The sequence below is a fragment of the Dreissena polymorpha genome, chromosome 1 (assembly GCF_020536995.1).
Source record: "Dreissena polymorpha isolate Duluth1 chromosome 1, UMN_Dpol_1.0, whole genome shotgun sequence".
Lineage (NCBI taxonomy): Eukaryota > Metazoa > Mollusca > Bivalvia > Myida > Dreissenidae > Dreissena > Dreissena polymorpha.
This window is the reverse complement of record NC_068355.1, coordinates 196,113,379-196,127,679: the sequence shown is the minus strand read 5'-3', so window position 1 is coordinate 196,127,679 and position 14,301 is coordinate 196,113,379. Positions and strand designations below refer to the sequence as shown.

General features: G+C 32.6%; 1 protein-coding gene across 6 annotated transcripts in view; it reads right to left on the bottom strand.

Moving 5' to 3' along the window:
* LOC127864471 (insulin-like growth factor-binding protein complex acid labile subunit) overlaps positions 1 to 14,301 on the bottom strand; it is a 349,772-nt gene that overhangs the window by 67,345 nt on the left and 268,126 nt on the right. For all 6 annotated transcript variants that reach the window (XM_052404091.1, XM_052404094.1, XM_052404090.1 and 3 more), the window contains 2 exons: positions 4,713 to 4,784; positions 4,263 to 4,334 (listed from right to left, as the gene is read on the bottom strand). In XM_052404091.1, the coding sequence (XP_052260051.1) occupies positions 4,263 to 4,334; positions 4,713 to 4,784 (144 nt within the window). The remainder of the gene's footprint in view (positions 1 to 4,262; positions 4,335 to 4,712; positions 4,785 to 14,301) is intronic.

The following is a 14,301-nucleotide window of genomic DNA, read 5'->3' as shown; positions in this document are numbered from 1 at the left end:
TGAACATACACATATAATTATATTTTACGAAAAGTTTAGCAATTAACTCGCAAACCATGAATAATGGCTAAAACATTATACAACTTAGTGGGACGATTCAATATCTGTGCAGGTCTTTAAACTATTAAGAACTGACTAGTTGAATGTACGTTATACGTTTGTTTGGAATCACAAAAACAGAAAATCGTGAACGTTTAAGGTTTGCTTTTATATCTTACTACGCGTTTTAATGCAGTTCTGCGTTTAACTTTTCCCGGTTAAAACAGGAACCGCAACCAGATCCTCATTCCTAACACAAGTCGAAAAAAGGAAGAAAGATTGTCTGACAAAATTATTCATTTATATTTATCAATATTTGCAACTTATTGAACATTTCGTTGTGTAATTGATTTAGCGTTCTTGTATTATGTTTATTAAGCACATTGCCAATGTTTCAGGGTCCAAACTCTCAACACGGAAAACTCATTTACTATAATCGAACTAGTTATCTTAGAGTATACAAGTACATATTAAGCTAGTAAGGTCACGTGGCGTCAAGTTTGGCCTTTGTATTTTTAATGTTTGCAAAGTAAGCAAGACATTTCACCGAAGTTTGGACTAAAACCCGCTTGTATTTAGCTATTGGTTTAGCTTTTGTTTTAACGTACACTACCCCGTGTTTAAGTGTCAAAAAGTTCCAACCAAGAGTTGTCTCAGACTTTAGACTTATACGTTATTGTTGATTGAATTAGCATTTTACAATCTTATATAATAACGTCTAAATACATCTCCTGCACGTGTCTATTTATCAAATTAAATTGTAACATCTTTATTTAAATTGTTAAGTACAGCGATAATGTTAAATATCCGAAAGGCAAAAGCAAACGTTTTCCTGGAATATGGACTAAAACAGGCTTGCAGAGTACGAAAGCACCTGTGATGCTGATTTATTTCTTTTAAACTGAAAAAAACCACAAACAAAAGTGATTATCACGCAAGCAAGTGGTCTCACGGTACAAAATGTTGCGCCATGTGCGCTTTTCCTGGTTTTCTTGTTTTTAATGACATTAAATCAAATACCAGAATAATTAGAATTGAACATATATATATATTCTTGTTTTTAATGATCTTAAATCAAAAACCAGTATAATTAGAATTGATCAAACCATGAATTATATTTATCCAGCTTCATCCCGTTGACACATTTTATCAAAGATAAATGATAAATTGACATAATAATGTAATTATTCTTGTCGAGCCTCCTACATGTTCACAACATTCCAGGCGACCGAGTAACTACCGATTGTGTCAAGTAAAAAATAGTTCCACTTTATACAGTTTCTTTTAATACTTTCCTATTGAAAATATGAGGAAAAAAAATCGATAATGTGATATTCTTCTTCGTAAAAAATGAACAGAGAAATGCAGCAGCTAGACAAAAACTAAATTTTATTAACCTTTATGGCAACTTAAATATATTGCTTATAACAATACATGTACAACGAAATACACATCCATAATCTGGTCTTCCATCCCTTTAACAAAATCCATTTTTTGTTTTTCCATCCCTATTATCGAAAGGTGTTTTAAACCTCACTTTTTTGATAGCGTCTGTATCTAATGCTAACCACTCTGACCGAAAACCCGATTTACAAAATCGTAATCCTGCCGTAGCGAATTATTTTATTCCTATCGTAGTAAACAATTGTGAATGACAAACAAACAATCCGAAATACATATATGATTCGTTGGATGCTTTAAAAATATTTTTAAAATACTGTTAAAACCATCTAGTCAAACTTATTGTCCATAAAATCCTGAGAGAAACTAGTATCTTTCGTCTGAGAAATGACGTCAAACTAGATACCTTATACATTTCGTAATCAAGTAAATGAAAATGATAAATACGGAAAGCTGGTTCTGTAATATATTTTAAAGAAGAAACAAAGGATGATTAACAATATAACGACATAATTCATGATGCGCCCCAATAAAGTGCTAAGGTCAGATATTAGAACATGTGAATCGTCATAGTGTGCGTAGGAATACACTAATTCATGTTGACCTGATATATGACAATTTATTCGACCCTGCTTTATTTGGTCAATGTGTGCAACAGAGGCAGGATAAAATAGCATGGTAATCGTTATAGCGTGCGTAGGCATACATTTTCCTGTTGCCAGGATATAGGGACATGTATTCGACCCGGCTTTATTTGGTCAATGTTTGCAACAGAGACAGGATAAAACAAACCACCAATTCCCCTAATATCGATCGAAACATCGGCCTCCCGGTCGCTAGGCGGACATCCTATCCATTACATATTCAAAATTTGGGGATTAGTTATTTGCTTTTACTCTAAATACTGTGTTTGCAGATACACAGACACGCGCTATCGTCAGAAGAACACATTTCATAGAGTTTTAGAAATCGCCAGCTAAGCTTAGTTACTGGCTTAATAGTAATCAGCAATAATCATTTAAATGTTACCACATTAATAATAAAAAGTATAAGCCCAATTAAATTTAGTATGTTGTGTTGTTGCCTCTTAATTCGAAATTGTCTTATAAAGTATTCGAATATATATATATATTTAATTTAACTATTTTCCTGTAAGATTCCCTATATGCATATATTATTTAGTGATCAATACATATATGTGTTTATATGTGTTTTTAAGGAGTGGAATATTTCAGTTTTTCCTTTAATTTATATTTTGTTATTTCGATGGCGCTCGTTTTTGACCGTTGCTTTTCCTCTTCAAAAAAACCTTTGTTAAGAAAGTCTTAAACCTATACACAGACTACACACGATTTTTCATTGATGAGTGATAGTGTATATCGTGTTTAAATTTCGAAAATGGATACATATATGATGATTTTAGTGCTAAAACAGAAGAGAAAGTAAAGCATTGACAACGTTCGCATCACGTTTTGTAAATAAGATAAACTGTTAACTTTAAATGACACGTTGCTGTTTCATTAGTCGGCGTCTTGTACTTACAAAACTCGGGAAATCTCGCCAAAAACATTTTCTATGTAACAAAAATATAATCACATTAAATATTATCATAACTAATGACCACGCAACTCATAAAATAATAGTAAAGTATAAGTAGAAAAAAAAAGATAAAAAGTATATAAAAACGGGCATGTTGCAATTTGAATACTGTTGAAGACGTAAACAACTGTACCCGACAACTTTGACAATCAATGTTGTTCGAAAAATGAACCATTTATTCTAAAACATGTTTTATTTTCATTTATTTATCAATAATTAGGTAGTTAATACGCCGCTAAATAAGGAAAAGGAACCTTATCGTTATTTTTAATAGTATAACAATATGATGTTTTGTTTAACTTTATCATAAATTAAATACCAACCTATCGCAAATCATTTAAATACTAAAATGCATAATTATTACTAAATTTTTACAATAATAAATGCTGAAAATACAACATTTTCACGGATCGAACTTCATGAAGTGTATTATATATAGTAATTCATGTATTTAATGCTTGAGTGAAATGGAGGCTTTAGGCGTGACATTCACCGGGATAAATTGACATACATGTATTGTGTACTCCCATTGAAAGTAATCGTCAGGTGGGCTGTATCGAGGTAATGCAGTTTAATTATTCGCACCTCAAACTGTGTTCACCATAAATCACGATCGTGTGTAGCATCGCGCCTTTAATCGCATATATATATATATGTATATATATATATATATATATATATATATATATATATATATATATATATATATATATATATATATTTAATTATTTATTTAATTATTTATTTATATATATATATATATTTTTATATATATATATATATATATATAATTCAAACATATATCGCTAAACACGTTTGGAATTCAACCAAATAATATTCAACTATTCAAACGGAAACAAATCCAAGTTCTTGAAAAACGAAGATTTTATTATATTTGTTAGATTTGAAGTGTAGTTTTGTTCGCAATATGGATACAATGAAGTACGAATGGGTATCTTACCAGAAGATATATCTCGATCTATCTTTACAGAATGTGTATTCTGAACCATTGTTAGACATATTAAATGAGTTTTTATAAATGACGTGTTTTTGAATATTGTAAACGGTAATTATTATTTAAGAAATGTGTTAATTTTATCAAATTTGTGTAAATTATGCATTATTGAAACGACTGGAAGAAATACATAAACCAAATTGAAAATTATAAATCATAATTTCACATTTGTAATATGTTCTGTATTAAAGCACTGAACATTTCTTACAGTTCATATAGGTCTGGCATTCCTTCAAATGCACCGACGTCTATGGATTGGAGTTGATTTGATGATAAAAATCTGTAACAAAAACAAATCGTAATCTTAAGCAACGAACGATACCTATACTGCAACTAAATACTTTAACAAATATATTAAATAAGCTTATAATTTGTTTAACATTCGTCTGCTTTTGTATTTATATGGAAATGGATAGCAAGTGTCTATATTCAAAAACAAAATTTAGCAATATATACGAATATTTCACAATTTCAACAATAAACAGCATTATGCACATAATTTGCCAAACAATTGTGCAATCATAAGACAATTAAACAACAAGAAATAACAATCTTAAATAAATAAATTATATCAAGCATATGATTGACTAAAACATGTATACATGGACATCTGGACGGCATTTATTTCACGACAAATCATTTGTCTATTGTAACTCACAGTTCGCGTAGTTTTGCCAAGCCCCTGAACGTCGCCCAGAAAATGTTGCGTAATCGGTTGCCCCAAAGGTACCTGAAAAATATCAACCAGCGCCATGTGATAAACCATTCAAATAGCATTTTTCAACATATTTCAAATTAACCCGGTGGGAAATTAAAAGAACACCGGTAATAGATTTGATTCAGGTACCTAAAGAAATAGCAAACAACGTCTTATGATTACACATTCAAGTTACACAGGTAACACGTTTCGTACGTGCACCTTCTGGATTAAAAGAACACCAAAAGTAAACAAGTGTCATGATAATACAGTCAGCAGATGAAAACACACACAACCATTGAATGTACAAGTCTAGTTGTTAGTCAGTAGAGTGATCTCCAGCGTGCCCCTGCTAAATAAGAGGTATACCTGTCTACAAAAACATTGAATGGACAAGTCTAGATCTAAGCCAGTAAAGTGATCTTCAGCGTGCCCCTGCTAAATAATAGGTATACATGTCTACAAAAACATTGAATGGACAAGTCTAGTTGTAAGTCAGTAGTGTGATTTCCAGCGTACCCCTGGTAAAAAAGAGGTATACCTGTCTGCTGGTGTTTTTGTTAAACGCGCTACGATCGTATATTTATATATAATGATAGGATTTGTGTATAAATAAGAGAAAACCATTTACTCAAACTGAATATGTTAATTGTACCATAAATCAATTATTAATTTAACATAGGTTTGAAGAAATACCGTAAAACTGACATGTTCTCATATATATATATATATATATATATATATATATATATATATATATATATATATCATTAAAATTATTATGTTTTCTTGTCAAAATTGAATCAACGCAAACAGGTTTTATATGATACATCGATAGGTTTATGCCTGTAATGGAACATGTAATTTATTTTCTGAAATTCTATGTATTTCGAAAGTATCTCGGTGTTTAATTATAATAATCAAAAGATTGTCTAGACGCCACCCATTTTTAAATTAACAAACAAACCTTTGCGATATTTTTTCATGGTTGTGTTATTTGCATTTCAGAATAGAAAATGCACATTCCATCAATACAAATGTCTTCACATATCATGCATGATATCATTTCTAAATAATCCTTGGTCTAATGGTTGTTTCGTTATGATACGCTGTAACTATTTTGCAGTGCATAAAACATAATTATCATGTTAGTAATCATTGTACTTTCTAAAACCATACAGTCCCCATGAACCTTACTAGTGTTTACATTGAGATAACTGTCATTAATGATATTATACATGTTTTCTAAATATATATTGCAAACGCTTTGATCGATCAACAATTAATAATTATATGCACATCGTCATCAACGAGGACTTTGTTTTAACAAAATTCACTTAAAGAATAAAAAGTGTTAATTAAAAAACAAATTATAACGCAAAGTTTGCTTCGTAATCGTTTTTTGGTCAATATCTTGCAAATATAAAAACAATAATACTGTTTAAATTTTAGAAAATCTAAGGATGCGTTGGTAATTTATGTGTACATTTCTAAATATACCATTGAAGTGTAAGCACGGTAATAAATTTTGGTTTGCAGTTCTATTTTCGATTTTTCCTAATGTTTTGGTATTCTGTGTGCTGGCTACATCGATCATATGTAACCGTATAATATTGCGTTGCTTACTTCCCTTGGGTATATTTAGTGTATGTTCACATACGCATGTTAGAGACGTTTGCCGCCATTGCTATTTAGGCAATTTCTTAGACGTTTATACCGGTTTATAGCCCGCATGGTGTAAGTTTTCCACATGTTATCAATGCTATATTGCTTTTATCTTGTTAAGGCAGTAATTCTTTTGAGGTATTTTCGTTTATTCAGGTCTTTTCAGTAAATATTGTTCGTACTAAAATTACGTCGTAGCTACTCTTTCGACCATTTGAGGCTTTTTGTTAGGGTGACTTTCAAAGATTTTCTTTCGTAAGTATATAATTATTTATAACTTCGTTATATACAATATGTTTTACCCTTTTCAATCAATTAAAATATTTTTTATTATAATCCATTATTTTTAATGTTTTTTACTGAAGAACTGAACGTCTTTTTGTTTTGTTTTGCAGGCATTTACCATATAACGAATTGAATGTGAGAATAAATACTGATACCACTACATACAGTATTCTTGTTCGATCCGACCTAGTTTTATATCTGTTTTCAGAACAGAGTAGTAAAAATTGACCTAAACTTGGCTAGTAGCAGGTGGAGACGACGGGAACTGGACATCGAACTACATCCACGTTCAAAATAGTTACAATTAAGTGTCATCTGTAGTTAAACCTGGGGTAAGAAAGTTTATTGGATGTTAACACGGAGTGTTCGTCCGTTATCTACCAAAGGAACGGCTCTTTATGAAGAGATAAGTGATGACTTTATAAAGCGTTGTTCTACTTTACTGCGCAAAGTGACTGAAATTTTGGATAAAGTAAGTAGTTTAACTTATGATTGTAATGTTGGTGGAATCAATCTTATTGAAGAGCAATTACAAGAAACATATGACAGTTACATGCAAGTTAAATACGCATTTGAAGTGTACTTAAAATCTGTTATAAGTGAAGCAAGTCTTAAAGAATTATCGGCTCTCACTACAAACGCGTTGCTACAGGAAAAAGCGAAGATACATGCGCTGGAAAATATTGACGAAATTAAACAATCAATAATGACAAAAGTATGATACCAAACTCAGTTCATGGTAGTGTGAAGACACACAGTTCGAGATCCTCTAGGAGTGAACTCATTGCATTGAAACAAACAGAAGCCGAATCTGCCAAGATACAGCTGAATTATACATGTACTCAACAAGAAGCAGCAAACAGAACGCAGAATTAGAAGCGAATCTTTAAGTTCTTTCTCAGCAAAAGGCTTTCGAAACTGCGGCTGCGGAAGTAAAGGTAGTACAAGAGCAAGATATCGACGGCTCGGATGGGTCAGATGGTCATGTTGAACCAGACGTTAAATTCAAATTGCAAACTTTGCCTGTTGTAAAGCCTGACCATCTAGTGCAAGAATACATCAATAAATCCACAAACAATCCCACAGTGTCTGACAATAATATTGGAGAAAATATATGCAAATTCCTCTTTAAAAAGACTTGGCTATCTCGCGACTGACTATATTTAGTAAAAAAGCGGAGTCTTATCGATCCTGGAAAACGAGTTTCAAAAATATAATGTTCGAGATGGATACAAGCGCTTCCGAGGAAATGGATTTTGCTGCGAGGTGGTTGGGGCCAAGTTCTCGCTAGCATGCAGTAACCTTTAGATCATCGTACCGAAGAGATCCAGTCTTAGCATGCGAGGAGCTTTGGTCTAGACTTGATGAACGTTATGGAAAAGCTGAGATTGTCCACCAATCATTCACAAGGCGAATTAAATCATGCACTCGACCGACCTACACATGCTCACAAAATTGGTATGAGCTTAGTGACTTGCTGAATTAAATACTTGCTATGAAAGAAGACAAAGAAGGTTTCTCAACGGCTATATCGTTATATGATTCTTCGATTGACTTAGCACCTATACTAGCCAAGATTCCAACAAATGTTCAAGAACGGTGGGCAGCCAAGGCCAACGATTACAAGAAGAAACATATCGTTAGTTCCCTTCCATTCACTGCCTTCGTGGAATTCATAGGAGACCAGACTACTATTCGTAACGATCCATGTCTGAGAACAGCACCTACAGTGATAGAAAACAATTTGTTTAGTACAGAGACCTGATTTTTAAATGTCTGAAACCGAACCACAGTGTTCAAGAGTGTCCAAATACGGTGGCATGTTCAAATCGTAACAGCGACGGTGTAATGCATTCAGATTCGTTTTGTACATCCAAGAGAGAGAAAGGTGGAGAGACCACTCAAAGAAACAGTATGAACGATGAAAACAGTAAAGTGGGTCCACCACAAGTCACCAGCAGATTTACAAGTGTTAATGATGTAGATTAAAAATTCTGTGCAAAAATTGTTCTTGTAAATGTAATTGTTGATAGTAATCGTGTCAACAAGCTTAAATGTTATGCTAGTGTAGATGAACAGTCAAATACGACGCTGGCAAAGAATGAGTGGTTCAATAGTTTGCATGTTGATTTTCCTGGAGAAGCATTTCATGTCAATACTTGTAGTGGAATATTCGTAACAAAAGGTCGTTATTGTACAAACTTTATTGTATCTTCTGTTTCATGACATTGTTTCTTACAGCTTACCTTGTGTCATTGAATGTCCATATATACCATTTAACAAGTCTGAATTTGCACATCCAATAAATTGAGACAGATTTCTCACCTTGCAAATGTCGCCAATTCCTTGCTCCCTTATGAACCCAATGTTAATATACTTATGCTGATAGGTAGAGATGCGATTGACGTACACAAGGTGCATTGCAGATTGAAGGTCAACCAGTGACATTTCAACGTATTGGTTTCGGCTGGGTGGTTGTGGGTTAACTTTTTCTAGGTGTTGTTCATGCCTAAAGAAAGGTAAATGTCAATAAGAAAGACCCAGGTGTTGTCTAGAGGTAGGAAGTCATTGTTTAAGCCCTGTGATACAGTATTTTTTGTAGTAGACTCGTGTTTTAGTTATGATCATCTCATTTTCCAGACGGCCAATAATGAACAAACACTCTCGGTTGATGATCGAACATTTATTGACATCATGATTAAGATTATGGACACAGACAGTAGTGGTTGTTGGATTGCCCCTTTACCGTTTAGGAGTCCAAGTTAAGTTTACCAAATAATCGGCAGTTGGCCTTGAAACATGATCGGCTTCTACATGCAAGATTTACTAGGAATCCTGTAAAAAAAAAGTCTGTGTGTTGAATTCATGTCAAAGATAATTGATAACGGACATACATAAGTTGCCCCTCACTTGTCTACTGTTGAGAATTGGGAAATTCAAGAATGCTGGTACTTGCCTATCTTTGGAGTAGTTCAGCCGAAGAAGCCCAATCAAATACGTTGTGTGTTTGATTCCTCTGCAGAATTTCAAGGAACCTCTTTAAATAAAGTATTACTCAGTGGCCCTGACCTGACTAAGTTTTTGATAGGAGTTTTGATGAGATTTAGGCAAGAGCACATCCCTGTTACAGTATATATAGAGCCGATGTTCTATTGCTTTGAAGTGGATGAGCAGCACCGATATTATCTCAGGTGTTTGTGGTACAAATACAATTATCCAGATAAGGATTTGATAGATTACCGCATGCGTGTTTATGATTTGGAAATAGCTCTTCCCTGGCTGAGGTAACTTACGGCCTTCGTAAGTCTAACGTAGAATCACACCCTGATGTGCTCGACTCTGTGACTAACAACTTTTACGTCGACGATGGCTTGACGTTACAATCTTCACCAGATGACGTGGTGAACCTGGTAAAGCGTACCCAGATTGATTTGGCTAAGTGTGGTTTGCGCCTACATAAGGTGAAATTTATGAAATAAATCAGGCAATAAAACGTTGCAATTGCTTAGCTCTTATTGCTCACCCAAGCAAGTATTTTCAGAAGTTAAGGTACTTTCTTTTCAAATAGAATAATAAATGCAAACATGTTCACGTACCGGTTTATATTTATACAGAACTGCATAATATAGTTTTCAATAAGAGTATATGTTTTATGTCAAGTATATTAAGAACAAAAAGACATGACAATGATGTTATATATCCTTAAACAACGTTATGTCTTTTGTTTTTCAAATAGTTTGTTTTGACACAAATAAAATGATTGCTTAATTGATAAAAAAAGAAATAAAAAAAGTTTAGTTTCACCAAAAACAGTCAAGCTTCACTGGTCATGGCAAAACCAACGCTTTACTTCTTTATTATAGACTATTTTTTTACTATTTACTGCTTTAAACATAATAAGATACTGTTATATAAACATCTAGGTATAGACATCAGACTGCTCTCGAATTATACACACATTTGGTGAATATGGGTAATTTACTTTCATCGACAGGGTGCTTTTCAGTTTGGAAAATGAAATGCTATGGGAAAACGCTTAGTTTTACGTTTGAACGCTGGAAAATGGGCACCATACTTTTAAGAAAGTTAAAACACTGGCTAAACTATATGAATGGTCATGTGCACTTTACATGACTATATCACCGTCTTACATTCTTTGTATTTTTGGACGCTGAAAGATTAGCACATTCGGTATAAATTATGAATCAAGAACGCAACATTGGTTAAATCGCTATGTGTACAAGATGCAATAATGACTGTATGTGACTGTATGAGCTTGGAAGCTGCTTGTGTTCTCACACGAATATTTTAGTCCATGAAAGGTTAAGTTTTGCGATTTTGGAAAATAAAAATATTGGTCATGTGCATTTAAATGCAATACAACCACTAAATTCGATTACGAACCGCATGCAAGTTCCAGTATGTGTATTTACCTTCTCATTGTTCAGTCTCTAAATAACTATTCACTATTAGAAGATGTTTGCTAGGGAAAGAAAATGGCTTAAATCGATGTGTAAACCACTGAACCAATAACATAACCCATGGTAGGTGTCAGGATACAAAATACTTGACATGTCTTAGGAAACTTTTGTAGTGAACAAAAACAAAAAACAACTTAATTGGAGAATGTTACGTATTTGGAGCATATCAATTAATTACTGGTTAAGTTGAAATTAATAACTGAGTGTGGCAAAGCTCGCCAAACGTAAAAGCAACCACTAACAAAAGACAGTGACTCAAATAGTTTATAAAAAGTTAAACCTTCTTGATTAATGCCATAATACACTATAATAATCATCATATACAGAAACAACACCAGCAGCAGCACCACCATCTGCATTATAATCAGCATTATTATAACCCTTTTGGTATCGTTATCGTTCTCATCATGATCATCAATATAATCATTATAATGACCATCAACATCGTCGTCAGTATCTTCAGCATCACAATTTCCTCGGCTAGAATTGTATTATCATCATAATCGATAATAATCACCATTATCTTCATCTCCACGACAACCTGAATCATATTTATATTTTAATGTATTTATAATGTTCAATACATAAACACAAAACTTTGATCCATCACTGTCGTCATCGGAAACATCGGACTTCATCATGTTAAGCCATACCCACCAACAAAAACATAGCAACTTTTGCCACTACCACCACCACCGTCGCAACTAAAGCCACCATCGCCACTACTTCTGCCACAACCACTACCAACGCTAAGACTACCACCATTGCAACCACCGCAAACACCGCCACGATCAAAACAACCGCCACCATGCCAACACCACTCCATCCGTCGACATTATTGCCAGTACATTGTATTTTTCACCACATCCACCGCCTCTGCCGTCATCTCCAATGCCAAAGCCACCACTAACACGATACAATTATCATCATATATTTATTTGTTTAGACAATTAATACATGTATTACACACATTCGGATGGTCGAAGCAGCTCATATAATGGATTTAGTAAGGTATTCAATCCTTATTTCAAATCCAGCCGAGAATAATAGAAACAGTAACATCAACCAATAATACTTGTGTAGGTATTTTGTAGAAATCATAATTTACATATTCCTGACTACAAAAACTGGGAATTGTGAACATTGATATGCATTTTCTTATTGAGCGTGACCATTTCATTTTTCGGTTTTAATTAGAAATGATCTATTTGTTCCGTATAGCATATCTGAAAAAAAAACTCCGATAAATAATGACTAAATAGCAGTTGAAATATATTTAATAGATTAATAAATGGGTACATTGATCAGTATTCACTCGCGAGTTGGAACTGGATTTATTCTTATTAAAATAACTGGAATGTGTTAAAATAAAGACTCTGTTATCAATGCTACAGACGGTTTTTATAGATATCTGGAACAGTTAGGGAAATGTAAAGTTATTATTTAAGTTCAAACATGCCTTGTTTTATATTGCATTTGATTAAAAAAATCGAAACCGAGTCTTGTTCCACATGCCATCCCGAAATAAAAATGTACATTTTAATTTAAGCAATTTGTGTAAAAATGTGTTAGAACATATCAATATATCTAGAAATCATTACTACATGTTAATTTATATCACAAAAATTAAATAAAACAAATACAGATCCCATGTTCAGCAACTTTTGGAAAAGAAATTGAATGACGCGAAAACAGAACGAATTGGAAATATTTAGGATATTAATGTTGACACCCTAGCTTTATGTTAAATTATTTTCATTAATTGGTAAATGTTAATGTATAAGTTATTAAGGAAAAACCAGTCCCTTATTTTATTTCATGACATGATTTTTTAGTTATATAATACAGTTTGAATAATCATTACTAATGAATGATTATTGTTAAAAGAATATGACAGTTCTGTAAACGGTTTGAATAAGGAAAGCAGATATATTTTGCTATAAGGTATATTTTAATTGCTGTAATTCAGTCGTTAAAAAGAACATTGGGTGTAAATAAACCATATTAAGTAGTCACGTGTTAAAACAATGTTTGTATAATTTAGCTACATATAAACTATTGTTCATAGCTGTGTGATAAGCTTTGTATAATGCAGTTATTTAAAACGGACATATCAGTTCGTTATTCGGTCTGAAAAAGGAATACGCTAATTTTTCCTTAACACAAAATTTGCTATCAATAAATGAAACCACTAATACAATTAATGTATAATAATAAATATGTTGACATAATAACCACACGTTAACTATTGTTATGTTTTTTGGGAATGGTATATATTTAGTTGTTCGTGAATTAGGTAAATCTCCTTTCGAAATCCGGTGAACATATTGATAACAAAACCGGTTTAATTTTTCGTATAACGTTAAAATAAGCTACTGGATACCTAAGGAGTTATAAGATTTCCAAAAGCGGTAAAGACTCAATGACTGAGCATTCCGGAAACCTAAACGCTCAATCAACATAATTGTATAATCATATGTTCATCTGTATTAAAGTGTGCGAAATAAATTGATCCGAAAATGCCACATATCTTTAAAAACATATCGCAAACTTTGTTGCTCATGATATAAGGATTAATTTCGCATGTTTATGGTATTTGCCATAAAATTACGAAGCAATTGATGTCTCGTTGACTGACTTCCGAAATCTGCACTTAAAAAACAAATTAGTACCCAAATACATATATATAATAATTCAGTGTGTAAAGCTTCGTTTTAAAACAAGAATTGCTTTTTAGATTCGTTCGTATGTGTGTGTTAAAATTATTTGTTAACAGATTTCCGAATATTTTTGAACATCGTGACGTCACACGATTTTGTAAGTCTGTGTTCGATACTTGTTAAACACCATACCTGTTTATTTATGTTTGTTTGTGTGTTGGTGTTTTTTTTTTTTCATTACAAAAATGGTATGCGATATAAATATACTGGCCTAAACGTATAATTAATCCACTTGTATGTGTAAATCGTTACATTGCTTTATGGCTGCACAACATAACATTCGAACATTGATTTTAAAATATTTAAAATATAAAAACAATGTGTACAATCATATTTATCAAATCAAGGTGGTTGAAAAAGACAAACTTATGCTATAATTGCACGTGCATATATAAGTTA